This window comes from Coccinella septempunctata, chromosome X (assembly GCF_907165205.1).
Source record: "Coccinella septempunctata chromosome X, icCocSept1.1, whole genome shotgun sequence".
Taxonomy (NCBI): domain Eukaryota; kingdom Metazoa; phylum Arthropoda; class Insecta; order Coleoptera; family Coccinellidae; genus Coccinella; species Coccinella septempunctata.
In genome coordinates, this window is record NC_058198.1 from 2,157,387 (window position 1) to 2,183,557 (window position 26,171).

Here is a 26,171-nt window from a genome sequence, read left to right on the forward strand (position 1 = left end):
TGAAATAGAGTTGGTGAAAATGATTTATTTCGCGCAAGTTGGTGATTTATTTACAGTAATATTTCAGAAAATAATTAACAACTATATAACATAGAAAAAAGCAATATACAAAATTATCATATAAAAAGGAGCCCAATTTCAATGCTCTCAATTCGTAGGACCACTGCAAATTGATGAAAAAAAATTTTCCACATGGCAGTTAATGTTTCAAACATCCAGTACTTTTCCTCAACTCTCCATCCGTTAAAAAACTATGTGCCACCGAATTTTAAAAGATTTAAATTATTTGAACGGTTATGGCACTGTAATATTATAAGTCAGAATGTATGTTACAAGCTGCTTTGAATTTAATACTGACGTTGAATTATCTTAAAATCTATCTCGAAAATCAGTTCAAAATTAACAACCCTAAAAAAAAATAAATGTAATCAACTGATCTTTTACTACTAAATGAAGGGAAAAATACTAAATTTTACCCCTTTTCAATTCCTGCCCCCGATAAACTGAAATTTACGGTATGAGCACAAATTATTGCATTACACGATGAGCAAGGAGTCAGAAATCGAAAAGGTTTCTCTCATGAAATAACTTAAGCGGAACACTTCATATAAATAGGCAAACATAGATATATCGATGTCAGAAGCTCATCAAAAATTAAGAATAATAAATATATTTCATAATTAAGTATTTTTCATTATAAAAAATTCTCATGTCATTCCTAAATATTGGAATGGAAAGGCACCATTATTTTGATTCATTTTATCTTACAAATTCATGAAAAATACGAATAAGTCATTAAGGATCTCAGTCATATCGTTATAAATTTTTAAAAGAAGAGGAATGATCATATTCATTGCAATGAGCACCACATATTCAAAGGAATATAGAGTGCAAAATATTGGAACAAATTAAAATTTTTTTATCTAGAATGTGATATATAAATATATATATAAAATTGAAGCACAATACGTACTAAGGCAAATAAGCTCTATTCTAGGCTCTACAGAGTTATATATATATATGGATATCAAGGCACTTGCTTTTTGATTTGGATACAAAATTGATCTGATTCAAGTGATAATATTCCATCACTTGTTCTTTTTCAACCCAAGATAAATACGAAATAAAAAAATCTGTAAAATCCATCAACAAGATTCAACATCTTCCGTTTTCAAGAACCTCTACGAGTTTTTAAATAAAATGCTCTTCATAGAGATCACATACCTTCGAAGTAATAAATAAATTTCAAACAAATTCAGTTATGGCTGCCTTAAAAATCACATTGTTCAAAAGGAATGTTTAATTTCTTAGAACTTTATAGAAAACCTGAAACTATCGTTGAATGGTAACATGAATTCAGAAAAATACCTCCATGTTAGCTGCACAAACGTTTTCTATAGAGTTTTAAATTTTTTGTATAATAAACAAACTAGGTATATTACAGCTAATAATAAATGCATGACATTGTACTGAAATAAGCACGAATTAAGCTCTTGCCTGAAAGTAAACTTCAGTATATTGTACCCCAAATCAACTAAGGACTTTTCAAAGAAATCGAAATAACAAAAATAAAACAATAAATTAATTCGAGCTCAGTGCTTCCAAAAATCGTTTTTAATCTTTGGTCAAAAACTAAGGAATAAGTAAGTACTAGCTTGAAATTCAGGCAACGTTCTAACACCAAGATTCTTCCCCGCCATCTTGGCTGTCATCGTCACTGTTGTCATTGCCATACATATCAGCCAGCTTACGGAAACGAGGGCCAAAATTGGACAAATAATTAAATTTCAAGTCACCGTCGTCTGTACAAGAGGCCAGGGAAGATAGGGATCCTGCACTATTACCATCCCCCTCATATGCATAGTGACGAACATCGTCGTACGTCAAGTTGTTAGGGTCTTTATCACAATTATCTATCTTATTATCCAAGAACGCCGGTAAAGCTGCCAATACTTCCTGACTTTGGAAGTTCTCCTTTATTGGTTGTTTTTCGTACAGATTGGTCGGCCTCAGGACTGATAGATCGAAACTGGCATCACTTTCGCCACCACCTTCATCTTCGTAGTTGATGATGGTGGCCCTGGTGTCATCGATATCCTTTTCATTGCAGTCGTCTTGTTTCCTTCTATATACTACCACCGCCAACAGAAGAACTGGAAAAAAAATAAAAATAGGCTCGGGATGGCTTCGAATACTCACATTTCAATTTTGAAAACAAACGTACCTATAAAGAGGGCTACACAAACTAAAACTGCTACCAGAAAATTCGAGTCTATCCCGAAGACGACAGCCTCTGCAAAACTGTAATTACAATTAATATGAATGGCAGGACCATGATCTGACGGTTCCCCCAAGTTGTACAAGAAACCGTTATATCTGAAGTCTCTTATACAACCGATAAACCCTTTACTGGTAGGAGCTAATTGATCGGAAATCCTCCTGAACTCTTCGTCACCATAATATCTCTTCATTCCGCCAATTTGAAGTGGACCGTTAACATTTAACAACCCTTTGTGAGATGGCAGACTCTGCCACTTGAGACAATTACTGCCACATTTATCCACCGTCAGCTGCACTTCCTAGAATGGGGAGAAATCAATAGACTCGCATTAAAATTGATAATAACGACTTTACCTTAGTATCAAACGTGATTTCTATATCGTGAGATGCACCATCGTTGAGATCCTTGTCACCCTTAGAAACAATCTCTAGGGGACCATGTCCGAAGTCTAGTTTTAATACAACCGAACCATCGCGCAACTCAAGAGATAGGAAATCTGAAAAAAAATTCATATGGTGATCACACAATTTTTTTTATCGAAACAAACAAAACCTTAAGGGTAACACACACACCCTATATAACACTCAAAAATCATAGTTATTACCTCTGGAAGCTTCAGCTTGAGACAAAGTCGAAGGTCCTGTGTAAAATATCAAACCGTTGGGGGTCTGTGGGAAAATTGTTAACGAAATGGTCGTCAGGGTAGCACACGCATCAAATGTAGGATACATGGCCCAGCTGTTCCCGCTGAAACCTATGGCTAGAATTTCGCAGTTGGGACCGTCGCTACCAGCAGGACAATCGCAAGCTCCACCATCTAGAAGAGTTCCGTTGTAGCAGCCATCAGGTACTCGAGTCCGACATTCGCAGATTTTCTCCACGACTGCTTTCACACCGACAAAGGAGGTCTTGTTGGTGAACACGACAGCCGGTTCCCTCTTGATGCTGAGCTCATTCGAGCAAGAAAGTCCGTTGCAGGCGGCTTCATCCAAGCATTCGCTTATACCGATTAAGTGCATGTGGAAACCCAGCTCCTTCTCCAACTGAAACGGTAAAGGACAAGGGAAATTAGTCAATTCCCATGAAAATTGTACAATTACTCACCTTTTTTTGGTTTTCGGATATTTTGTTGTTCAAATAATCGGGAACCATATACGGTGAGCCATGGGCGGAAAATCGGATGTCTATGTAAGGACCGGATTGCAATACAGTAAATATATCAACATTTTCCAAGGACTCATTAACAAATCTGGAAATTTCCATTTGCAGGATGTCCAATTTGTTGAGGTTCTGCGGAAGAATATCACTAAATAAATAAAATTTTCCCTCTCGTTGACCTATAGCTTATGTAATGGGGAAATTCATTCACCTGTGCATCTCTTTCAATCAATTTATCAATAGTGGTCCCATTGATCCTGATAGAGCCAGATTTCACAACAGCTTCCTTCGGGACCACCTTAACCAGGACGTCGACTGTAGCTTCTACCCTGTTGTTGATGATGTTAGGTGGATGATCTTCGGTAACGTAAAATTCTAACGAATAACGACCAGCCTCAGTGTCGCTATGCATAACCAGCATTCCTTTATCATCAGACTTCAAATGGAAATTTTGGTTGTCCACTTTGAACTGGAACACTTTGTCCAGCAAATCCCAGTCATCTGGATCCTCGACATACACTCTTCCTATTGTTATATCCTCAGACAATTCCTTGAAAATATACATTTATGTAAATCAATCCATGGAACATAATATCAACAGTATTGGGCTCGTGAATTTTAATACCTACTTCATATTTGTAAACTGTGATAGAACTCGAGCCAGACTGAGCGGGATTGTCATTTTCATCACCAATTACAACTCTCAGATTGCTGACGCCTGTTCTTGGTGGTGAACCATGGTCGGTAATTGCAATTGGTAAATTGTAATACTTTCTTTCTTCTCTGTCAAACTGAACTTTGGCGTACAGAGTACCGCTGCTGTCAACTTCGAACCTATCTTTTATAATTTGCTCTGCAGAATCATCTAATAAGAAAGAAAACGGAGGTCCATTCTTCTCACTGTCATAATCATCTGCAGTGAGAACTGTAATAAGGTTCGGTGAACTATTTTCGTACCAAACCACCTCTGTCTGAAAATTAGAATCAAATTGAATATGAACCTACACCTTTTGGTTCAAACTGAGCAGGATTTCCTTAATAATATGGGGAAAAGCATGAAAAATAGGTTCAGCAGTTGGCATCTTATCAAATTTCAAAACAAGGCTACACTGACAAAGTGTGAGCTGAGCTCAATGAAATTATATAAGAATACTCAACAAATTCTGAACAAATTGTGCAAATTCACTTACCACATTCAAGAAAGGCGCATTGTCATTAATGTCCGTCAAATGAAAATTAACTTCAGCGAAAGTTTTCAGTGGTGTTGGACCAAAACTGTCATAAGCAATAACATAAGCCTGAACCTTAGGAGTTCCATTTGGTAAATCCCTATCCAAAGGCTGAAAAAACAATCATTTTCAGCATAACATAGAAAAAACCTCAATCAAAATTTATTACCTTGATAATGGTCAAGCAACCATTAGAGTCAATTTTAAGAAAATCTTTCTGTACTTCATAGCTGATCCTTTGATTTTCTGAACGATTTTTAATATCTGGATCGTACGCAGTCAAACTGAGAACGCAGTCGGAGTAAGTCTTTTCTTCAACGATATAAATTTCCGAGTCGAACTTTTCGAAGACGGGAGGTTCATCGTTTTCATTCAAAATATTGATTAGAACTTTTGTTGTATCATTATAGATGCCATCATGAGCCATTACGGTCAAATTGTAACTCTCAACCTTTTCGAAATCTAGTTCTTTATTCACTTTGATTCTGCCAGTGGTATTTTCAATCACGAATGCGTCATCAACATTCCCATCAACAATTTTGTAGGTAATCAAAGAAGCGGTATCTTTATCTACTGCTTGTACTTCAACTACGATGCTGCCTGTATCAGAGCTCTCAGATATATTGTGAACGAAGTATGGCGACTGTTGAAATACTGGAGCGTTATCGTTCTTATCTTCAATACTGATTTGGAATGTTTGAACAGCAGAATTTGGCTCGCTTGAATTTTTTTTCAGAGCACTCGGAGCACCATCATATGCCCTCACTTGGACGTGGTAAACACTCTCGATTTCCCTATCAAATTTAGTCTTTGCTCTTATGTGACCTGTTTCTTCATCGATTTCAAATAGATCTGTATAAGTTAATAGTTCATATTTGACCAAGTTATTAGGACTAGTGCCGTCTCTATCATCTGCTTTAACCTAAAATGAAATTTGATCAATCAACATATGATGTAGTTTAAATATTTTGTAAGATATGAGAGGTATGACCTACCTGCATAGCCACCGCACCCTCAATATCATTTTCCACCACACTACCTTTCAACAGATCAATGAAGGTGGGCATTTCATCATTTACATCTTTTATATTGATTTTGAGCGTTGTGGATGTGCTTAGTCCTTCTTTATTTCTAACAATTACTGTTAAACTGTAGTCAGGTACTGTTTCGTAATCTAACGGTCTACCTAGTGTTATCTCAGCTTTCGTATCCTGCTGTGTAAGAACGAACGTGGAATCCATGTTTGTTTGTCGCGTTTTACCTTTCATCAACTCGAAGACAACACTCTTATCCCTTATATTTGAGCTGAAAAAAAAATAATACTTCACTTAGCTCATGCAAATGTCATTTTCATAATGCTGTGGCAACAATTGCCATAACTTTCGACATCTGTTATAAAGAAATTCACTTACTCAGCTTCTAACGTGATCAAAGTGCTCTCGTAGGAATTGAAATCTTCATTGAGAGAAATGGAAGGTTTATCGGCAGTGATTTTTGGCGACTGCTTGTCTGATCCGACAACAACAATGGACAGATCGGCATAGTTGTTTTTAGGTTCATCACCGTTGTCGCTCACAGCAATTGTTTCAACGAATTTCATTCCCTGATTAGATTTAAGAGATTGCTTCAAATAAATCACACCAGTGCTGCTGTCTATACGGAAATATTCGGCAAACTTAGGATTGTTCTTGGCGAAGCTATAGGTCAGTCTGGAGTTTTCACCATCGTCTGAATCAAAAGCGAACACTCTGACTACTTCGCTGTTGGGTTTGAGATCTTCAGATACTTGAGTACGGTAGCTCTGAAAAAAGAACGTTAAGGTTCATAACTGCTTCTGACTGAGCCACAAATCAACTTACTGCTTGGTCGAAACTTGGTGCATTGTCATTGATATCACTTATTGTCACTTTGAAGGTACATATGTCTGCCAGAGGCGGTCTGCCATTGTCAGTGGCCTGTATACTCAGGTATACTTCTTTTTGTCGATACGGTTCGTCACGATCAAAAGCGTTCACGTTTTTGATCACGCCAGTAACATTATCAATGGTGAAGTACACACGCTCTCCCTCCTTCTGCATGATTTTATATGTTACGGTGCCACCATTTTCCGGTGGATCGACGTCTGTTGCTTCAACCTGAATTCGAGAATTACGATCAAAAACTATTTTTATTGAAAACGGAAAAAAATTTCATAATACCTGAAGTACGAAAGCGTCCTTCTGTTCTTCTGGCACTGAGGGATTGTATTCGGCACATTTCGTGAATGTAGGTTTATGGTTATCATAACTTCTATTGGTAGAAAACTTATCTAAAAAACAAAAAAACCTAATTAGCAACTGTATGTTCAAATTTATTATTTATTTATTTATTTATTTCAATGTGTTTGGTTTTCTAGAATCGCTTCAAAACAACCTCTATGCACTACATATCATAAGACAGTAATAGAACACCCTGATTTCTGGACAGAACAAATATGTCATTTTAGGGGCCCTAACCCCTTGCTCATTTTTTACCAAAAAATCGAGATCTGGAATGGAAATGTGATACATATTCTGAAAGAGCAACTCCTCTAGTTAAAAATCTGAAGATTTCATGGAGTCCATCTACGGTTAGTTTTATTGAGAGAAAAATTCCTCTAACGGTTACTTCCGAAAAATTTCCAAAAAGATGGAATCACTTAAATAATCGTCAAGACCGAATGGCTGCATCGAGCTCCAAAAAATCTTCAGATTTTTAACTAGAGGAGTTGCTCTTTCAGAATATGTATCACATTTCCATCTACGGTTAGTTTTATTGAGAGAAAAATTACTCTAACGGTGACTATTTTCGAAATCGAGTTTTTGTGCTAGGGTGGAAGCCTAGGCAATGCTGATTATATAACCGGAAATCCCAATTGGATCAGACGAATATAACAGGAGATATGGCAAATTGATATTTGCAATTTTCGAAAAATGCCATTTCCAATATGAAAATCTAAAGGAAAGAAGATGGAAAAACGCTACTTCATCGGGAAAAAAAATTAACGAAAAATACTTTTGTTGTCGTATTGTTTTGAAATTCAGAATATAGTTTAATGGGACCCTTCTCTATCAGAAACTGCAAGTGAATTATTCTGAATATCGGGAAAAGTATACCACAGCAGCAAAATCAATATTTTTCAAAAGTATTATTGGATTTTCTGAAAAAAACTCAACCTTTCTCAAAGGCAGCATGTACCTGGCTACATTTCAGGATGAGTTCGCAAATGCCCGAAACGCTGTATATTTATCGCAAGCGTCGAGTAACCGTGGTCAAGTCGGGGAAAAAATATTCGAGGCAATGAAGAATAACACCGTCTCGAAGGAGGAATGCCTTCTTTGCATCAGAGATGTAAAATTCCAAGGATCTGAGTCATTCAAAATGCCGCATACGATGCCTTTTGGAAGTTTTCAATCGTGGACTCATACGAGTTTGTTATCACAAGCCATTACGAAATGCGTATAGGGGGGCATTATCAGCATCAATCTAGCATTGAGCTTTCCTTATCAGAAATATCATGGAGTAATCGAACAATCCGACTACTTCGTCCGTCCTAAGGTATAGGTAAAGTGAACATGCTTAAACATCATCGAGAGAAACTTTTTTGGATAATGAACATGGGAAAGTTTTCAATGAATATTGCGTTCAGCGTTTCGGTGAAAACAAATGTGAAAAAATTGTGTCATCTAGGCATTCAGGAGCACACTCTAAAAAGATAGAATCTAACAATTCCCATAACTGATTCTATGTATCATTGTCTGAAATAGTACAATGATGGGAAACAAATACTAGTAGCTCTAGTTTTTGATATAGGTAGACACAAATAACGCAAATATTAAACAAAACCAAACGGGTTTCACCTGAATATCACTTAACTCCATGCCGAGTAGAGTGAATTGTACCAAGTAACCAGTTTTAGAAACCTCAAAGAAGCAGTAGTAATAATTATGTATTATCGAATGGTTAGTTTTAAGGCTTATCACCGCAGACAGCTGTACTTTACTGCTTCACCCGTGTTCTTATGAAAAAAAGGCTTGATGTTAGTAGCTATTCTGTTATCAAGTTCTTCGATACGAGGAGATATATAAACAATAATAATTCAGAAACGTGTTCAGAAATGGAGATTTTTTTTGTTTTTTAGGATCCACGTGTTGAACTTTTAGTGCTCAATTTCAAATACTTATCACGGCAATGGTGAAAGGGAAAACAAATATTATCTGACTGGAATGTATAACACGAATTTTATATTTTGGGGAACTGAATGAGAGAGGGTTATGAAAAATTGCGAAATATTTTATGAGCAACTAGAATTGTCTCCTTTGATGAAAGGAAATCAACTGCTCTGCGGTTTTAGTGCGATTCAGAGGAATGGTATGTTCGAAACGGATATGTCCAATCAGAAGATCCTATTATTTATACACTGTTGACAGGCTTTTTCATTTTGTGCATCATTTTTCACAAGGTGAATCAGAAATCTTAAGCAATATTTCTAGGGATAGTACGACACCAAAAAATAGGTAATCTTTGTCTGATGAAGTTGTATCCTAAATCCTTATAAAGGTTACTACAACCCTTAAAATGGGACTAACGAAGGTTGCAGCTCCTTCATAAGCTGGACACTTTGTATAAACCAAAACAGCGATATGAAGATACAATTAAATACGAGAGGTCTTTTAGAGTTCAAACGTATAGTAATAAACGTACATTTTTCCTTATTTCCAAAAAGGAGGAGAGTTCCATTAAGTGGAATCTTTAGGGCTCAACTGCTTTTGTATATTGCTCAAAAAAAAACAACACGGAAGATGAAAATTCGAAAAATCATCGTTGACGCTCTAATCGATTTCAGCCACTTGATTAATTGAATCACAAGGACGAGGTGGCTCAGAACATTCAATATTTGAAAGGAGATTACTTCACTTCAGCCCTATATAGTCTGAATAAATAACGCGATTTACTGGAAGTTATTGAATATTACCTGGTATACGGATTTGAGTCATCGAAGGAGTCACAGAATGACTAATCTTCGAAATCCGCCAAGTTTTCCAATCGATATTTCAACTGGTGGTCTCGTTTTCTTTTTTTCATGGAATACTTAATGAATAAAATTTTGCAGATCATTAAGTTGGGCGAAATAGGACAGAAAATGGTCCTCCTTCTACCAAAAATTGATATGTCAAAGCTTCTATTAAAATTTAGGATTCAACTACCCAAAATGAACAAAGAGTGGGATACTCTTAATAAATATACTAACTTTCAAAGTGCCCTAGAAAAATTCATACATTTTCCCATGAAATAACTTTGGAACTGTACATTTCACACAACAATAACGAAAAAATTGTTTCTATTATAGAATTGGTATAATTAAAATCAGATGTTTCACATGATATTGAATCTTATGAAAAAAAATTTCCTGAAATGTATCACTGAGGCAGAGACAGAACTGGGAAGTATAAAAATATTTTGACGATAGTACAATATGCCACTTATTGATGAGTTTATCACTTATCACAGGCACTAATGATGTACTAAATCCAAATATTGGCTCTATACATTTAAATATGAATTAACACATTACAGAATTTGAGGCAAGTTACATGCATTTTTGGAAATGTTTTCAGGATATTAACAAATTAGGTTAATTAAGAATTCCATGAAAAAATAAACGGTAATTATGAAGAGTAGATAGAACTGTGCTAGGTCGGTGAAAAAAATCGTACTACTAGTACACTTCTTATGAGTTAAAATACATTAATTTTCCTATACTGGTTCTTAGAAGAAGTATCACGTTCTGAATAACTTACGATCTGATTTAAATGATCATTCATCATCATTATTCAATCGTTAAAAGCCTCAGAAAGTCTGAATGAATAAATCTCATTGCTTAGATAAATAAAAACACTTCGACGAGATGACTGATACATGCAACAAGTGTTATGAGAGGATTTTTGACATTCTGCACAATTTTACCTGAAGAATCGTTGACCTAGCTGATAACAAGGCAAACGATAGTTTTTAAATATATATTGGAATATTTCATTACAATTTACACTAACCTGAGGTCAACTGGGCTCTGGCAGAATAAAGAAATATACAAAGGCACGCTATCCTAAAAATTTCCATATTTTATAACTTTTTAGTCAGCTTAGCTCGCCTAATACATATCACAGATCTTGAACAGTTTCAAGGCAGATGTAATTGATTATTTCACTCTCATTTCGGATTTATCACAGTATTTTTCAATTAAAATGAGGCACTTCAAAATACACTTAATTTAATACACAAAGAAATTTCAGTCAGCATAAAACATTAACATTACAGCTACTCGATGACCGCTGCATTCGCTGAACAGTGATGCCAACTCTTGAGAATTAAATAACTCTTCGACTTAACCTACGGAACTAACCGAACGATACGCGAACTAATTTATCAATGAATTTTAACTGAAATTTTATACACTATCAGACTGGATTTTAAACCAATTTGATAATTGGTGGCTGGCGTCCCACCTCACAATAATACTGAAATCTGAAAGATGAACCCAGAAAAACATGGGTAAACTGATAAATTCTTCAGAAGAACGTTTGTGGAATTGGGAGTGGATGATTGGATACGCTTGCGCTCCTAAAGATTACATTCATGACTCATTAATTGTGTATTTTCATGGTATTTTTCTCGGAAATTACGCGAATCAGAACTGGCTGATGACTAAAATACAATGACCGTATATTTTGTAACGGAATTCGGTCTTTCATAAGAAAAGATTCATCCGTGTTGGCTATTTAATTTTCGAGCCCACGCAGTTTTAACGCCCTTTTTATTTTGAATGATTTCACTTTAAAGGATAACAATATGCTTTTCACGCTGCAAAGATCCAAAATATGTTTTTTGTCTACTTCAGATCTACCAGTTGAATTTTGCGTAACAGCGGTCAAGTAGACTGGACTGGAGACTTCTTGAATTTATTTTGGAACTTTGAGCTGTAAACTTCCTAGTCAAATAATAGGCGACTCGTGTCTCCAAATATCTCTCATTGATAGCGAATCATATTTCAAGCATATCTCCATTAGGAACTGTAGGAAGTTTTTAATATTTGACAATAAAGTCACAAAACAAACAGATGTGAATTGTGCAATTTAATCAGTTATGAAGAATTTCAATTAATCAATAAAACGCCGAGGAAAATGATTTCTTATATTTCCTGAATTCGTTAATACCCACATCATATTGATGAATCTCGCAATTACTTCAAAATTTATGTTTGTCATAAAAAAGTAGGAATTCTGTTTTTGAAAAAAAAACCAAAATTATCTCTTTAACTTTATTACTGCTGCAAAGCAATTATTTCAGTTTCCAGTATTACAATGGTTCTTTCCCTGGGTATGCAATAAATACTTCAAGTCGCTTTCATTGTTAATACTGACATACTTTTGAGAGTATCACAGAGAATCCTATTAAAATAAATCCTGATAATAGGAGTATTCAGTTAATAATTTAGTCCTGAATTGATTTACCACATGCATAGTTTAACATAGTCAAAATTGATTTTACCAAGAAATGTTTACACTCTAGGAAATACTCTGTCAAATATCAACGACCACGGTGTGTCTCACAAGAATGTGTCTCAATCAATATAAAGGATAACAATTTACAAACAAGATGTAAAATTTACATCTTGTTCGTTCAATATCAAGATGACAATTGCCATCTTGACAATCCTTGAATATAATAGTTTATGAAATATCAGCGGAAAAATCATGAATTAAAAGGTCAGTTGTATATATGAAAATTGTTAATAAAAACGATAAATTAAACATCCTAAAGAATATAATTAATATAGATTATGATAGGACAAAAAAATACATTAAAATTTTCAGAAGATGCACATTACATTTGAAGGTACAAGACACTGGACGTCATATGGCTGATTAATAATAGCAGGTTACATGTATAAAAAATTCTACTCAAAACTTTTCACCAGTAACTTCATCACACAGTGCCGCTAATGCTATACATTCCTTCGTTTTTTGCTCTAGAGATGTTTCTAAAGCTGCGTTTTTAATTTCTAATCTTTTGACAATCGCCTTCAGTTTGGTTATTTCGCCATCATATTTATCTTTCTGCTGAGAAATTTCTATATTACACCTAAAAAAGAAAGACGTTAGTCAAATGATCGGGATCTTCTCAAAATCACGCAGAAATTTGCGAGGACTTACTTGTCAATTTGCGTTTGGGCATGAGCCTTGAGAGATTCATATCTACCTTCCTGTTTTAGGAATGTTTCTTCGTACATCGACAATGATTTCCTTAGTTTGTCTTCATTCTTTTTATAGCCGCAGATCACTGATTTTGCCTTCTCGTATTTCCTACACAAAATATCAATTTAATTAATATTAAAGTTATATTTAGTGTCACATTGGGAAGGAACAAAAAACTAAGTGAAAATTTGAGATTGCTTCTTTGTTACCATTTCAATGTGACACACTGTATATACAGCTGGAATGAAGAGATAATGTTAATAGAATTACACACAATATTCAAGAGAGGTTATTTGTCCTTTGCTTCACCTCATTTTAGATCGATATCAGATCAGATTTTGAATTTTTATATCCAATCAATACTCAAGAAACGATCTAAAATGAGTTCTTAAAATAGGGTGAATCAAAAAACGCAACTTGGTTGTGCATAGGAAGAAATATCAAGTGAATACATGAGATAAAAATGTAATCTTACTGATGTAAATCTGAGAACGACAATTCTAAATTCGATAAATGCCTATTCACAGTGGCATTTTCCTCTTTCAACTTCTTATAATCTGCGAATCGAGTAGCAATTGTCTTCTCGTATTCCTCCAAAACTTTCATAACGTCAACTTCTTTAGCTTTAGCTTCCTTGAAAGCCTCCTCCAAATCCTTCAATGAATCCTTGGTATCTTTTTCGTTAATACTATTTACTTTTTCTTTCAGTTGTTCTTTCAAGGCCTTTATCTCTTGCATATAATGTTGTTCCTTCTTCATTGCTTCTGCTTCCGTTTTCAATATTATTTCATCTTTCTTACTTATTTCAAGCTCCAAAATGGCTTTGGCTTGCTGAGCAGCATTCAATTCTAACTTCATGTCAGAAAAATCCTGTTGCAGTTTTTCATTGATTTCCTCCATCTGAAACAAAATACAAAGATTTTCATTTACACGACCACACAGAAATTCCAGTCCAACTAAAGGATTGTTTCGGTGACTATAATACTATTCTTGATAAGTCTTGTGAGAACTTCACTGGACTAATATCAAGTGAAGCTAACCTAACATATTATTTGTGGCATGAGCACAAGCAACGGCAGTAACGAACCTAGATATCAAGTAGCATCATTTGATTGAACCTTACCTTTTTTTGTGGAATGTTTGGAGTTTCTTCAATTTCTTTGGTGATTTCTCGTTTTTCAACTGTTTCAACGTCTAATCTAGTGGGAACATCTTCTAATTCTGAATAACAGCATTTAGTATTTTCACCAACTGCACTGGAAGAACTGCTTTCAGATAACTTCGATGAGGTACAATTTAATTCTGTACTTGATTTCTCTAGGCTATCTACGACTTCAGGTTCGGAAGTTGATGCAGTTAAAGCAGGAAATGACTTGTTCACTACTTGATTAGTGAGGTCTGGTACGTCTATTACTAATTTCTCCGAACTTTCTATCTGTTCAGTGGAAATATTTGTTTCAGAATCAGTTTGTTGCTCTACCAAAACATTCACTTCACCAGTATCAGTTTGGCTATTCAAACTATACTCATTCGAAATTGATTCAGACAATCGAGTAGAAATAACTGATGTGTCCAAAGATCTATTGGAACTATCAGAAACCAATTTTGCAGTACTTTTTTCGAGATCCTCAACTGAACAATTAGTTTTAGTAATGTTCAGCAGTGAATTTCTTGAAATTTTCTCCTCTATACTTTCGTTTAGTACCTCACGCTCTATTAATTCAGTAAATATTTCTTTTTCTGTACAAGGAGTCGATTTTTCTGGTGATTTTGCATGAAGCGAAGCTGATTTCGTTGAAAAGGTCTTCTCGTTAATTTCTGGTTCTGTATTCTGAGAATGTTCAATGAATATCTGATCACATCTTTCACTCTGGTCTGAAACAATACCAGAATGTTTATGAGTGTTTTCAATCTGCAATTTTTCTTCACAATTCAATACATCTGAAGATCTTCCATCTTTAATGATCGTGACATCGATACCTTCATCAATCACCTGTGTACTGTTCAGATCATATGTTGTTTTAAATGAATTTGAATCAATATGAGTCAGAGGTGGTTCTTGAACAGAAGGAAGATCCTTTATTTCTTCAAGGGATTCAAATTGGTCTTCGATGGCATAAGTAGAATTTAAAGGGTCACTTACTTTTTTCAAAGAGTTTTCATCGTTTTCTTGCTCCGTATTTTTGCCGATTACATCAATACAATCATCATATAAACTATGTGTTGAGGTTTTCTGTTCACAATGAGATAGTGTATAATTCTGTTCAGGTTCATTAAAACCAAAATTGTTCACTTCACAGCTCACAGTTGCGTTATTTTCGACCAAACTTTCACTATCCAAAATAACTGAGTTTGAATTTTCGGTAATGACCGAATCTTCTGACGACGAACAATTTAAATCTGTATCTGATGATGGTATCAGGGTAGTCGCTGATGAAATTCCTTCCGGCTTGCTGTACGGGTTGACGTCAATGCCGTTAATTTCTTGACATTCCGACTGGTTTGCCGTTTTCTTGTCCGCCTGTGTATCCAAACTTTTTCCTTCACTTTTGGGTTTCCGAATATCTATAAAATAACATAACCTTATAAAGCGAATCGATCCAGAAGTATCAAGAAACGTCAAGGCAATGCCATACCATATGGTCAACAAGCAATAGAATCGAGCACATCGGGGATAAAGGTCAGCTCATTTCACGTAGTAAACCTACATGCCAATTAATTAATCAATTATACTTATCATCGGATTAGGTTCCGAACGACCCTTTTAAATTTCGACCTGTTATAAAATGGGAAAACGAATGACTCATTCTCATCTAAGACCAATTACTTTTTAAAAGGACTTTTGAAAGTTTTAATACCCAATAAATAGTTTGTGAATCATTTTGAAACGCACTTCCCTAACGTTATTAAAAAAATAAAAACATTGCTTTGTTATTGTTCGTAAGAGAGTATCATTACCTTGACCTGCAAGTATGTTTTCCTTATTGTCATCCTTGCCTTGATCTGAGCGGAGAGGAGACGATAGTTTTAGCTGAAATTGAAAAAAAAAATCGATCCAGAACTTTGATCTGATAAAATGAACCGACAATTGCTCAAAATAACTTCTCTCATATTTATGAACAACTGATATTGAAAAAATCTCAAACACCTGAAACTGGAGAAGTTCAATTATAATAATTTTTAGGAAAAAAATTGCCAAACCAAGAACTTCTGTAGATTTATTGTTCCATTCCTCATCAAAGCAATTTTTTGATATTTCATATCAATTGAAGTGAGTTTTGCAGAAAAAAATCTAGCAAAAATGTTTTTTGGCACTCATTATAGGCATTTTTTTTTAACAATTCCAAACTGCGTAGTCAGTTTTTAAATATGATTCTGGGTACGAAAATGAATCCACAGAAGTCCATTAATTCCCAAATCTCAATCTTCATGAATAATATCAAAATAATCCTTTTCAAGTTTTACAGAAGGCAATGTAAGTTTTTTACGCATAAAAAATATGGCAGTAAAATGGTCGTTTATAGTATTTTGAAATGATCCATTACACCTTCTATATTCACCCGGTATTTCCGATAAACTCACCATCGTCTTCTTCAAATAATGCAATAAATATTTATCAGACCACATTTATTTATTGTTAAAAACACTAATGTTTGGCCACAAGTTTAAAAGTAGACTGTCTGTACCCTTGAGTTTGGGAACCAAAACGATAATACAGTAAAAATTCGTGATCTATTTATAAATTCATATAGAGGACGTACACCCTCTAACAAAATTTTATTTTGTTCTCAGTTCAATTGTTGCGTTTGCTTAGAATTCGAAGAAAACTGATGAAGTTCACGCGAAAACGAAATCTGGAGTAATATAATTCATATCACCAAAAACGTTCAGATTACAATAAATTCGTCTTGAACAATTACTTTTGGCCACTTTGGGGACTAATGCATTTCAGAAGTTTGATCATGAAAATTTATATCCATACCCCCATTTCTGTTACCCCCAGTTTCTTCATATTATGGAATATTTTGATACCTTTATACTGAAAAACATATACGAACCGAAAATTTCAAAATGAACACTTTCTTGATATTGGAAAAGACTTGGACTGATGCAGTATTATACGAGAATTTTGGAAACAGAATGATTTTCTAAATAATAATTAGGAAAATATTTTCAGAGATAATTTATTGTTAATCAATATTATTATCTCAATTTTCAACTTGGAATTAGTTGGAAAGTAACAGTTATTTACGAAAGCTGTGGCTTTTAACTCGTGGGCTTTATATCTATAATTTTTGTTTCCACCCTATATGGTAAAAATGAGCTCCACTTGATAGGGCAGCTCAATCATAAATATAAGTATAAAACACAAGCACAAAGCCCAGAATCACCTGAGAATTCTGACATCACCCTCAGAATCAAAATAAAGGAGTACAGTATAGAATTCTCATGTATAATAATAATATCCTGCCTTCGTATAACTATAATAAATTTGTTTGAATGAGATCCCTCATCATGTTTCGTAATACACATAAAAATGATCAGGGAATCATCGATGTCATACAATCAAGGTACAGAGTGAGGCTTGCATTGAAATAATATCCTCCCAATGTGCACAAATGTTTTGAAAACTCCCTGAACAACATTGATGGAAAATAATTTAGCATGAGCCGTCTTATGTATTTGTATGCAACATTGAGGTTGAAAAACTTAATTAAAAGGTGTTCACCACAAATCAGAGCAGCTCGATAATATTGTGCTTAGCTGAGTACATACTAATTTTGAACTTTGGATGAAAAGAGGTTACTTTAGAGTACTCGTATGACATTTTTATATGAAACCAGATTATTCTGTAGATGGTTCATTGAAAGGACTTGGAAAAGAACCCACATGATTAGAAAATTCATGTGTGTTGAGTTAAAGCTGGAGTTGAAGTTGCTTTGATAACCGATAACTAAAAGGCAATTTCTATTACATTCTGAAATGATCTACCGGGAAGATCACAGACACAAATAGGTACCAATTCCTTCCAAAACCAGACCTCCACAAGTGTGAAATGATGAAGTATTCGCATGAATTGTCCAAAAACTGGATACCTTACTGAAATAAATATACCTATAGGTAGCAGGTTATAAAACTAGAATTTTCTTTTTGAAACTATGTACATGCTTCATATTTGCTCAGATAATTCAGACCCAATAGTGGTATTCCTACTTGGAACATCAAAACAAAATAATTTCAATAAATAGTTTGGAACTGAAAGTTTTTTACTCACATTTTGCATCGGCAGAAGTATGTCCTTAAGAACATCGCGAGTTGCCATAATATTATAGCCTTAAAACTTAAAACGCACACTTTATACAAGAATTCAAAAGGATATCATTAGAGTCAATTCCTTCTTAAATTAGAATACATAAGATATAAAATTTCAGTAGTTCACTAAGATTTGGGACACAAATGACGGTTATATCCAGTTGTTAAAAAATTAACCAATCACGTTCGTTGTGTTTTTTCGAACTGAGACAGAGTGGCGCCATCTATCCTCAACTGGACGAAGGTAGGTATTGTTGGTTGCCTAGCACCAGAGTAATGTGCGGAGTATTCCGGGAAAATTAAAGTTTATTATTGAAAATACGTTGCTTAATTTCCCGGATATTTTTTTTCCTTCGCTTTTCAACTTCGTGAATAATGCACCATTCTTGGATATACAGATGACTGGAATTTTCAGCGATTGTAATAATAAGCTTTCGTGTGGCGAGAAGGATTATTCGATAACTTTATTTTCAACCCTAAAAATTTCAAAAAGAAGACTGAAAACTGTTATAATTGAATGAATAATGAATTGAAATTCATCCTGAAAATATAGAGAGGATAATATTTTAGTAGTTAGCCCCTTACCAAACACTAAGTTGATCATTGCTCTTGATGACCAGGATGTCACAAATTCTTGTTCCTGAAGAAAACAGGTTTGTTTCGAGCTCAATAAATTGATGCATTAAGTGGATGTACACAAAAAATTAGTTTTCTCGTTCGTTCAGCATTTCGATGCGAAATTGAGAACGAATTTTGCTATTTCCAATGGCAAAATTGCAAAAAAATATATACAGGGTGGCTCATTAATTATATATGGAAAGATTAATCTATTTTCTATAAGGACAGAATTGAAGTTTTGTTGAATGCATTTTATAGGACCTAGACCATTTAAAATGAAAGGTCTTAACACTTAAAACGATATAAAACGTTACAGAATATAAATGATATACTTATTAATTCAATGGTACACTTAATTTCGTCTCCCATATCGATAAACAGTATAATAAAGTCATTTAACAATTTGTCAACGAGACAAACACATTAATTAGATCTTGTTGATCGATATAGGTATATGCTTATTTAAGAGCCTCCTCTCTATGTTCAAAAAACCGATTGTGCCACATACAAAATGAACATTCACGCTTTAATAAACGTACAAATGTGTATGATTTGCTTAAATGTAACGGTAAGGGAGTTTAAAGACGGTTGGAGCGAAAAAGAAGTCGTACTTGAGTTTTAGTTTGTTTTCGCAAGCTTGCTGCAGACGTTGTGCCCGAGTGCGGTGCCTCCAAAATTCAACGAGATCACATATATACAAGCCGGATTCCTTATTCTTCCGCGTTCAAATGTGAATTATTCATTTTTCTGCATGCATCTCGATATTTGGTGACTTAACAATAAGTGATAAATTCAACGTTTCGGTGTATGGATAATTTTTGAACAGGTGAACTTGTGCACTCCTTACTACAAATAATAAATTTGAAATGTGTTAATTAGACGATTATTATTTATTTCTGAATTTAGTGTACTTTGTATCTCAACATTTTTTTTTAAATTTATCCCATTCGGTGAATACCACTCAGAATATAAAGGGCGCGAGAATGTTATTTATTTATTATCATACAATTTGAATTCTAAATAGTAATAATTTTGGTTTCGTTAATGTTTAGTCATGAAAATTATAATATTGGTGTGATATTTGGCATCTAATTCTCCCTTCTAAGCTTTGCTAAATTCTCTCATTTTTATTATATCCTGTGCTGAAAAAAATTTTCAGGGGGAGTAGTAGATGCTGGAATTCCACAAAAAATCAATAATGAAATCCCCTGGAGTTTTTGAAATGGTTCAAGTTGAAGGGTCGATTTCCATTTATTCGAATTTGAAATAACCGAATCAATTAAATAAGTTTTGGTACGCTGATGACCCGATCAGATAGTGCGCTCATTTGGTTCAACTCTCCCATCATCAGAAGATGATGTTACTTAAGAGACGGTCTGAAAAAACTCTGGTACGTTATTTGTCTTCAATTTAAAAGCACAAAAAACCTCTTCAGGTATTACGATAAATTCCAGATAGCCTCGGCAACATGAAGAACTCATTAATCAACTGACATCCTTTAGAATGAATTGGATATAATTAATAGATACGAGTTTTTTCAGTCGCTCTTCACAGCAAGTAAGGGGTAAAGAACATTTCGATAATCATTCCTGAATTTTAAATCTCCGCATACAAATGACCGCAGTTTTCACGTTTCTACCATGAGCAATAGGTTTTTTTTAACCGGTTAGGTAATTTTCAAAGTAGGAGAAAAAAGTATACACAATACACCATCTCGCATATACTTCAGAATATCGGAATTGTGAATGTTAATGCAGTAAGAAATCATCTATTCTTCGACGCCAAAAGAATTCGAATTTGAATAGTGTGTGATTATACAGATGACCAGGTGAAGCTTGGCGATAAGCGGAATATTTACTGTAAAGGATATATTCCTTATAAATAGCTCCAGTACATTAACCATTAACCAAGTGACCAACTTCAACAAAGACTTGAAAATCTTGAAATCGATAAAAGCTGTCTAATTACAATAGACTTGAGGGGAGACTTAGGGAGTGCGTGTCTAATTAATGAGTACTCACACACAAATCATTTGATATTCAGTTATTCTATTTGAGCACGTCTGATAAAATCTTAATTTTCCAAAATGGGGGCGTCTCAAAGTACATTTTGTATAATTTCAATTATCGCATTTTGTACAGAATGGGATTTCAAAACTTGCCATTGGTTATAAGAGGAAGTTATGCCATTTTTGAAAACCCAATCTTAACTATTTTCATGTTGAGATTCAACATTGCAGTAATAAAATAGCATCATTAAAACAAGATCGCGTATGATCTACTTCCACCCTAATTTACTCTTTTTCGGCGTGGCAAAATTGAACAAATTTCATCTTAATTACAACGATTTCATTGTTAAAAAGCGGTAAAATATTATCATTTAATTGAAGATTGTGCAGAGGCAAACAGTCGAACGATATACCCAGATGCACCATCATTATCCTGTCTCAGCGTCATTAGAACGGATGATATACATGATATGGCCATCCTATTTTTCGCTTCTTTTGCACACCATTTCTTCCTCAATTGATCTCATGACGGCTGAAGAAGAAACTTTCTTCGTGCTGTAACAACTGGCACACAATAATATTTGTGAAGTTCATCGTAACGAGTGTGTGTCTCTCATTGATCCATTTCTACGTGAATGACCGCGTTTATAGTCTCTTTTATCATTTGTAGTTTGAAAAACCTGAAACGCATTCGCCAAATATGGCTGGAGAAATTACATATATTATATCATCTGAGAATTCCTAGAAATATACCGGAAATTCTCCACTGTGGTTAATTTGGAACAATGCAGTGGGTGGAAATGGACTGTATAATGATATTTTTAACCTGGACTCTTGGGAATTAATCGAAAATGTCTACATAAATTTCTAGGGGTGATAGAACACCAAAAAATAAGCTATTATTGTCGGATACAGCGAGGATTCTCCATTCCTGGTTCTATTTTTTTTGTTAGCAGTCATTCCAGATGATACGTATCAAAATAGTAATCTACGTAGCTTTTTATAGAAAAAAGGACCCTTCACATTCCTCCCAAAGCCCACCGATTTCGAGTAAAGTAGTTGAAGTTTCATTAGGCGAAGACCAGTTATTGTTTGATGTTCTATCATCTGTAGAAATATTGCTCCACATTTCCCATTCACCTAAAAGTGAACCTTTTGGCAATGGCCAATATTTCACGTGTGCTGATTCCGAACAATTTTTTCCAGTATGCCATATTTTGCTCTCGTCATTCTATTGCTGACTAGTGTGATATACTCAAATTGTCAAGATGGTTCCCAGTATCTTCGTAGTGTTATAAGAGACTTGAAAGCAATGAAAGACAGATCAACAGCGAGAAGAATAGACAGGACCCAAGATGAGTTTATCCCAACAAACGTTCCGGAAACATATATAAACGCAAGAGTGGATAAACACGACGTTCCTGAGTTATCTTTGACGAGAGGTGAATTGGCTTCGCTATACGAAGAAGCGGTAAGTGAAAACACGAAAATGCACACTTGAATTAATCAAATAATGTTCATAAAAGTTTCGAGAGTGTTGGATTCATGACACTTTCCACTTCTCATCTGAACCTTCGGATAAATAACCCACCGAATACACCATGAAAAAAAATTGATTTTCCCATGATCCAAGGAAAAACAGCAGTAGATATATACATTCCTCCTATAATTGATTCAGTTTCGATTAACACGGAAAACAACTGTTAGACTTGAATCAAAGTTTAAGTGATAGAGCTGGTTTGCCTAGTTTCACATACTGCTAGCTTAATTCTTCTTTAAATCTATTGAATACTAAGGTGGTAATGCGGATGTGCTTGTCTCGCAATTGAAAGAATCAGGTTTTTGATGGTTGCCAAGAGGAACGTATGCCAATGAACTTCGAAACCAGAAGAATACGAAGACATCCACTGATTTTTTCCTAATGCACCAAACAAAAAGGTCATCATTCCACACGTTAAAAAGATTTTATCGTTAATATCATATATATGCGCGAATTTATGACGTTTTCTTGATTTCGAGTGTTAATTTAAGGTATCGAAGGGCCATACAGTTCAACTAGAAACAGGTGCCGACAGTTCTTACGTAAATGCTGCTATACACGAAATCACCGATGTCAAAGCAACTAACGACGAGGAGAGTCAACATGCAGATGAGACTGGTTATTATTATTATTACTATCCCATCAAGAGTTTTTTGGACGAAATTACTTCACAGCCTTCAGATGTAAGTAGGTAAAAGATGAGACAAATCCTCACCCACCGCTCTGTTATGCACACTAGTATCATTATTTCATTACGAACTTCTTACATATCAAAGCGGTCATTGCCATAAATTGTTGTTTTTCGAGCTTTCCAGATTGTGGGATAATGAATATTATAAAGTTCTTCATATAGGTTGATCTATATAAAGTGTGGAAGAATTAAATTCATGATCGATACGCGCGTACAACTTCATTTGTCCTATACGCGGAAGGACTTTTAGTTCTGGTTGGATATTCATATTTTTAGCTCTTCGTGGGCACGCATAAGTTACTGATGAATAGTTGCCACACAATTTGTTCTAAAAATAGACCTCAAAGTAACTGGTCGTGTTTATGCATTCATCTCAACGTTAAGAACAAAACAAGAAAAAAGAGTACAACAAAGACCAACTGGAAATTTTAAATATTACTTCATCTCGCTGTCAAGCTCTTCCCTAACCACTAGAAAATGTGAGATAATACGTAAAAACAAGAAATAAACAGAGTGAAACATTGACAGACGTGATTAATAACTTATCAGGATGGTGGTCTACCAAATATTCACCGGGTGTCAAATACCAAATGCTCACCCGTCCGATCGAATAGTTGTTTATTTACGTTCTATTTCTATAAGACGCGCTGCTAAAATATTTTTGCCGACTAAAAAACAGGTTCTATTTTTCAGTAACCTCAACTAAATAATCATAACGTGGAAACAAAATATAGATTTCATATTCATAACTAAAAATATTGTATCTACTAAAATACGCAAGTACTCTCTTTGGAGAAATGAAAAGAAATTGGCGACTATATACCAGGTGAATGGGAAATGTCGAGCAATATTTCATCTAGGGATGATAGGACACCAAAAAATAAGTGGTGTTTGGCTAATTGCCTTATAAGTGCTTAAGTTGCTGAAGGCCCTTTTAAAGGGTTGTAGCACCGTTAGTAATAAGCAGTTCGTTCTATAATATCTAGAAATATTGCTCCAACATTCCGATTCACCTTGTAGGATAAACCAGAATCGATTTTGATGAATTTTCTACCAATAAGTCCCACCCAATGGTTAGAGACCATTCTCGGTCAAAATTCGAAAATTATACCTTCTTATTACGTTCCTGGGAACAGGCGCGTAAAAACTATGCTACATACATAGTATATTAAGCAGTCGTGAGGTTTAAAATTTGGAATAAAAACAAACTAACGGACGTAGTCGGGTGTTTCGAAAGCATAATGATAAGCGACATGAATTTATCCGGTTATAAACAATGACGTTCGTTTCGTATCTTCTTATTATGCATATTCACCTCAATTAATTTGGACCGCCTGTGCTATATTTACAGTCCGTAAATTCACGATAAAAATATATTCTATTACGTTTTCATTATACACAATCAAATAGGAATTACTTCATTTTAATTCTTACTAAAAAAATCGCATGGGGAAAAACATTTTCCTAAATATACCGTAAGTCGATGTCATAATCCAAAATTAAGAAACTCAGAAAAGGTATAATTTGACCATTTCTTGAGCGTATGGCTTGATATAGCGAAAACAATTTGAGTATCGTTTCCATTGTAATGTTTTGCCGCCATCTTAATCAAATTAATTAAAGCGGTCCCATTAATGACCATTCCCATCTCAAATTACCGTTAGAAATTATTTGAACCACACCTAGCTCATTTTTAAATGCACCTTTAACATCAATGAAATGTAATTGGATGGCATTGTGTGATGAAAAAACATCGGGGTCTAGACAAGAGTTAGTCTTGTAATTAATTCACAAAAAAGTGCCAAACAACTTCAAATTGAAGAGTCTTTCTACCAGAGCAACATTTTCGGAAATACCAATTTTCAATTCTCAAAGTAAGTCAATAGAAGATAAAAATAATAATTGTATTGTATAAGAAAATAGGAAATGTAGTATAGCTGATGAAATTCTTTCATATGAAGGCGGAAAATAATCGAAATTAATTCAGATACATCGATATAAAAATCAACAATGTTAACCAACCACCATTAACAGAAAGATCGTTGGAAAACGCTTGGAGATTTTTATATCTACGCTTTTCATGTATTTGAATTGATTCCGATGGTCAGATCACCGTTTTTTTCAGAAAGATCATCACTACAGTCATAAACATAAGACGCATTACGACATAAAGCCAAAACAAAAACCGAATTACAACTATCACACCCACACACACCAGGTGAGATGTTCAATAATAATACAGAAATCTTTCAAAAGTTTATTCTTTCATAAATTAAAAATTCACGACTTTTTCGTAGCACAATGTTAAAATATCCACGACCAAAGCATCTGAGGGCGATCAAAAGAATAAGTTGGAACCATTGTTCATGGCAATATCCGGCTTTCTGGGTATGGCTGTGATGTTTGTCCTCTCGGTATTGGTCCTCCCCAAGTTTGGTATCAAACCACACAAACCGAAGGGAAAACAAGAATTGGGAGATATAGCTAGGATAGCCTTGCAGGCAATAGAAGGTCAGGACTGTAGGGAAAGATTCGCCTGCGAGTTGAGCAAGACTGCAAGATCTTTGAACCTACAAGAAAACAGATTTATAAAGTAAGTTGAATATTTGATGATAGCAGCCTTACAAATCCAAAAAATCGGCTTCCCTCAGTTTGGTTCTTCGATTTTATGTGTTATCTGAAACTGATTAGACATTATTTATGCAAATATCATTTGAAAGCCCAGCTGGAAATGAAAAATAAATCAAATTAGAATCGATATCGAAAAAATTAAGTATGATCACAAAATACTATTGGTAAAGAAAATATTTATATTGTTGCAGATTCATTTGGAGGATAGCTCCCACTTCCTTGAGCAAACGGTTCGCAAGTGTCAACAAATACATAAAAGAAATGAAATGTACTGCTATTCCTTGTAAGAAGAAACAGTCAGTAGTCAAAACGAATCCAAAAAACGTGAAAAAGAAAACAAAAAAGATTTAAATGCCAAAGTAGATAAGTGAACAATTTTAATTGAGAAAAAATAAATAAAAATCCTCATTGTGTTTGTTTTATTTCGTG

General features: G+C 34.5%; 3 protein-coding genes across 5 annotated transcripts; 1 reads left to right on the top strand and 2 right to left on the bottom strand.

The window, feature by feature from the left end:
* Window positions 1-10: 10 nt before the first annotated feature.
* Window positions 11-11,263, bottom strand: LOC123322105 (DE-cadherin). Its single transcript, XM_044909953.1, has 14 exons — window positions 10,740-11,263; window positions 6,867-6,976; window positions 6,528-6,803; window positions 6,081-6,469; window positions 5,664-5,973; window positions 4,838-5,590; window positions 4,630-4,779; window positions 4,069-4,410; window positions 3,651-3,989; window positions 3,386-3,571; window positions 2,886-3,324; window positions 2,635-2,777; window positions 2,225-2,579; window positions 11-2,153 (listed from the first exon to the last, which is right to left on the bottom strand). Exons 1-14 carry the CDS (start codon window positions 10,804-10,806, stop codon window positions 1,675-1,677), a joined length of 4,338 nt encoding a protein of 1,445 aa, XP_044765888.1. The 5' UTR covers window positions 10,807-11,263; the 3' UTR covers window positions 11-1,674.
* Window positions 11,264-12,492: 1,229 nt separating this feature from the next.
* Window positions 12,493-18,419, bottom strand: LOC123322069 (transforming acidic coiled-coil-containing protein 2-like). Of its 2 annotated transcripts, none has more exons than XM_044909900.1 (6): window positions 18,217-18,419; window positions 15,900-15,972; window positions 14,065-15,506; window positions 13,417-13,841; window positions 12,900-13,049; window positions 12,493-12,828 (listed from the first exon to the last, which is right to left on the bottom strand). In XM_044909900.1, exons 1-6 carry the CDS (start codon window positions 18,262-18,264, stop codon window positions 12,648-12,650), a joined length of 2,319 nt encoding a protein of 772 aa, XP_044765835.1. In that variant the 5' UTR covers window positions 18,265-18,419; the 3' UTR covers window positions 12,493-12,647. The 2 variants fall into 2 exon arrangements, with proteins under 2 accessions (XP_044765835.1, XP_044765836.1); XM_044909901.1 differs by lacking the exon at window positions 18,217-18,419 and adding an exon at window positions 16,524-16,651.
* On the top strand, window positions 15,601-26,151 carry LOC123322089. Of its 2 annotated transcripts, none has more exons than XM_044909935.1 (6): window positions 15,601-15,621; window positions 22,087-22,351; window positions 22,912-23,103; window positions 25,237-25,329; window positions 25,409-25,704; window positions 25,934-26,151. In XM_044909935.1, the coding sequence occupies exons 2-6, from the start codon at window positions 22,088-22,090 to the stop codon at window positions 26,091-26,093; spliced, it is 1,005 nt and encodes a 334-aa protein (XP_044765870.1). In that variant the 5' UTR covers window positions 15,601-15,621; window position 22,087; the 3' UTR covers window positions 26,094-26,151. The 2 variants fall into 2 exon arrangements, with proteins under 2 accessions (XP_044765870.1, XP_044765868.1); XM_044909933.1 differs by lacking the exon at window positions 15,601-15,621 and adding an exon at window positions 19,389-19,698.
* Window positions 26,152-26,171: the final 20 nt, after the last annotated feature.